General features: G+C 49.9%; 1 protein-coding gene across 1 annotated transcript; it reads left to right on the forward strand.

Moving 5' to 3' along the window:
- Nucleotides 1-1,069: 1,069 nt before the first annotated feature.
- LOC100273991 (uncharacterized) lies at nucleotides 1,070-2,451 on the forward strand. Its single transcript, NM_001148377.1, has one exon. The coding sequence runs from the start codon at nucleotides 1,083-1,085 to the stop codon at nucleotides 1,806-1,808; it is 726 nt and encodes a 241-aa protein (NP_001141849.1). The 5' UTR covers nucleotides 1,070-1,082; the 3' UTR covers nucleotides 1,809-2,451.
- Nucleotides 2,452-2,801: the final 350 nt, after the last annotated feature.

The raw sequence follows: 2,801 nt of genomic DNA on the forward strand, positions 1-2,801 counted from the left end.
ATTCCAAATTGACAATTACATGTTTAGCAGAATAAGATCAAGGAAATATCAATCTATGAAAGCCGGTAATTTACAACTTCATTGAGATAAAGTGCAAACCCTTGGCTACAGATTTCTATCGTAAGATAAAAATAACATGAACAATTTCATTAGCCAATAGGTTGAAACCGACAATCTACAAGTTCAATCTTCAAATGCACTACGAAGCATGTGCAAAACAACATTCTACAAGTTCAATATGCAATAAGTGGACGCAAAAGCACGTATATGAAAAATATATCCAAGTTATCCATGTGGTAATATAAACTTCAAACTATATAATACAAAGAAGTCTGATCCAATAGGTACAAGGATGTTTGATTTGAGCAACCAAACCTCATTCTAGATGAGTTGGTGCATCAAGAATTACTCGATCTGTTAATTTAGTGAAATCACTTCATTTCCCGTGCTTCTACTAATTCGTTCTTAAGCTCATAATCTATGGAGAATCGAAGGTGCCAGAAAATCAATCAATTATATTCTACCAACCAAATATAAAATCTGTGAAATGAAAATGCAATGAATTATCCTATTTCTCAAACCAAACACATCATTTGCTTTCCCGACAAACTCCTACTCACTCAGTCCAAAATATAATTCGCTTTAGACTAATTACACATTTATTAAGTAACATATGAATGTGGTTTGCATGTATGTCTCTATTCACTATCATTTGAATGAATATGGACAGAAAAAATAGACTAGAAAGAACTATATTTTAAAACGGACGAAGTATTATTTACTGTTGGCTTGCTTGTTCATGATGAACAGCTCGTCTCATCTATACCATACAGCTATGTACAGCAGTACAGATAACAGATTTACAGCTGTGTTTTGTTCTTAACATAACCATTAGGACAACAAGGAAACGTGGGCCCCACACAGGTGTGTTTACTCGTAATCACTCACCAAACCAAACACCGCTCGTCCGCTGCACGCGCTCCTAGCAGTCCCTGTGCTGTGCATAGCTATCTATCTATCTATCCCAAAACGCAGCTTCAGTTTCGGAACCACACCAAGACGGCAAGACTTGCGAGGACAGCATGACTTCCTTGTCGATGCCGGAGCAGGTACACGGACACTCTCCCCAGGAGACGGTGGCAATGGCCTCCGACGAGCCACAGTCGCAGCTGACTGGCCTAGGCGATCCAAAAGCCAGCCGATCTGATGCGGCGACCATGGTGACGACCGGCGGTGCTGGCGACGGGGAGGAGGTGATGGGGGCGGAGAGCCCCCTCGACTTCGTCCTCGTCGGCACGCCTTGGGGGCTGCTCCTCGCTCCCACACCGCTGGCGAGCATGAAGCAGGACGAGGAGGAGGTGAGTGCTCCTCCCTGTCCAGAGAAGACACCTGCTGCAGCGAATGGGGCGAAGCAGTGCGTGCAGTGCGGCGCGACCGAGACGCCACAGTGGAGGATCCAGCCGACGGGGCAGGGCGCGCTCTGCAACGCCTGCAGGATCCGGCTCAGGCCGGCCGAGGCGCTGCGGGAGAAGGTGCACGTGCACGCGCACCGCCCATCGGCGCCGGCGCTAGGGCCGGCGACGTCGACGGCCATCTCCGAGCCTCCAGCGGACGGCTGGATCTCGGGGGCCTGGATGGATTTCGACGCGCACCTGCTGAAGGTGACGCCTCCCCCTCCCGCCAGGCGGCAGGAGTCTCCGTCCCCGACGACGGAACCAGCGCCGGAGAAGAAGACACGGAAGAGGAAGCCGTCGACGCGGCGGTGCCAGGCTGCCAGCACTGCTGCAAGTCGTCCGCGTCGACACTGACTGCAGTGGGGGACGGGGCCGATAGGCCCCAGCACGCTGTGCAACGCGTGCGGCGTGCGCTACAGGCAGGTTCGAGTTCGACTCCTGCAGGAATACCGCCCGGCGGCGAGCCCTAACTTCAAGCATGTCTGGCTCTGAGCACGCCTGCAAGCGCCGCGAGGCGATCCAGCTTCGCCAGAGGAAGCACAGGGGAAAAGAGCAGCACCAGGCTCCGGAACCGGGCGCAGGTGATGGCATGGAGCAGCGCGCCAGCACCTGCCTCCGCCACCGCCACCGCCGCCAGCGCAGGCTGGTGATGAGCTGCCGATGGGCGAGCCGATCTCGCTGGACAAGCTGCTGCTCGACGCCATCGACGACGGGTCGCCGGAGACGAACTTCGTGTACAGTGTTAGTGATGATGATGAGTTGATGACCTGCTGATGGGGGATCCAACAATAATCTCGCTGGACGAGTTTCAGTTCGACGGGCCGGCGCCGCCGCCGCCGCTTATCGACGACGACGACTTCGTCGACTAGACCTAGCTAGCTAGCCTCGCGATAAACTGAGCCAATTATGCAAGTCGTTGTGTGATGGTACGCAGTATAACATGAGTGTTTGTCTGAGAAATTCTGCACTGCAGATCTCAGGGTTTGATTTCATGACCAAATATAATCCCCATATTGCATCACCTCAGCCAGATGAACCCAACTAAAAGAATGCATAAGCATCAGCCGCAGCAGACACCACTGCGATGGGCATATACAACCCTCTTAATTCTACTGTTCTACCATTCTAGAAGATAAGGCGATCGAAAGCCATTTTAGATATGAAAAATGCACAAACTGTCAAATAACAAGCTATGCATTGTTAAGTGAAAAAATCTATTATTTTCTATATATATTATGACTTAACTTTATTTATATTATCAAAACTTAGGATTGTATATATCATGCTATCTATTATGACTAATTTAGTGACCAGAGAATTAAATAAGGTTCATGGACAGGAATCTCA

The sequence above is a fragment of the Zea mays genome, chromosome 10 (assembly GCF_902167145.1).
Source record: "Zea mays cultivar B73 chromosome 10, Zm-B73-REFERENCE-NAM-5.0, whole genome shotgun sequence".
NCBI lineage: Eukaryota > Viridiplantae > Streptophyta > Magnoliopsida > Poales > Poaceae > Zea > Zea mays.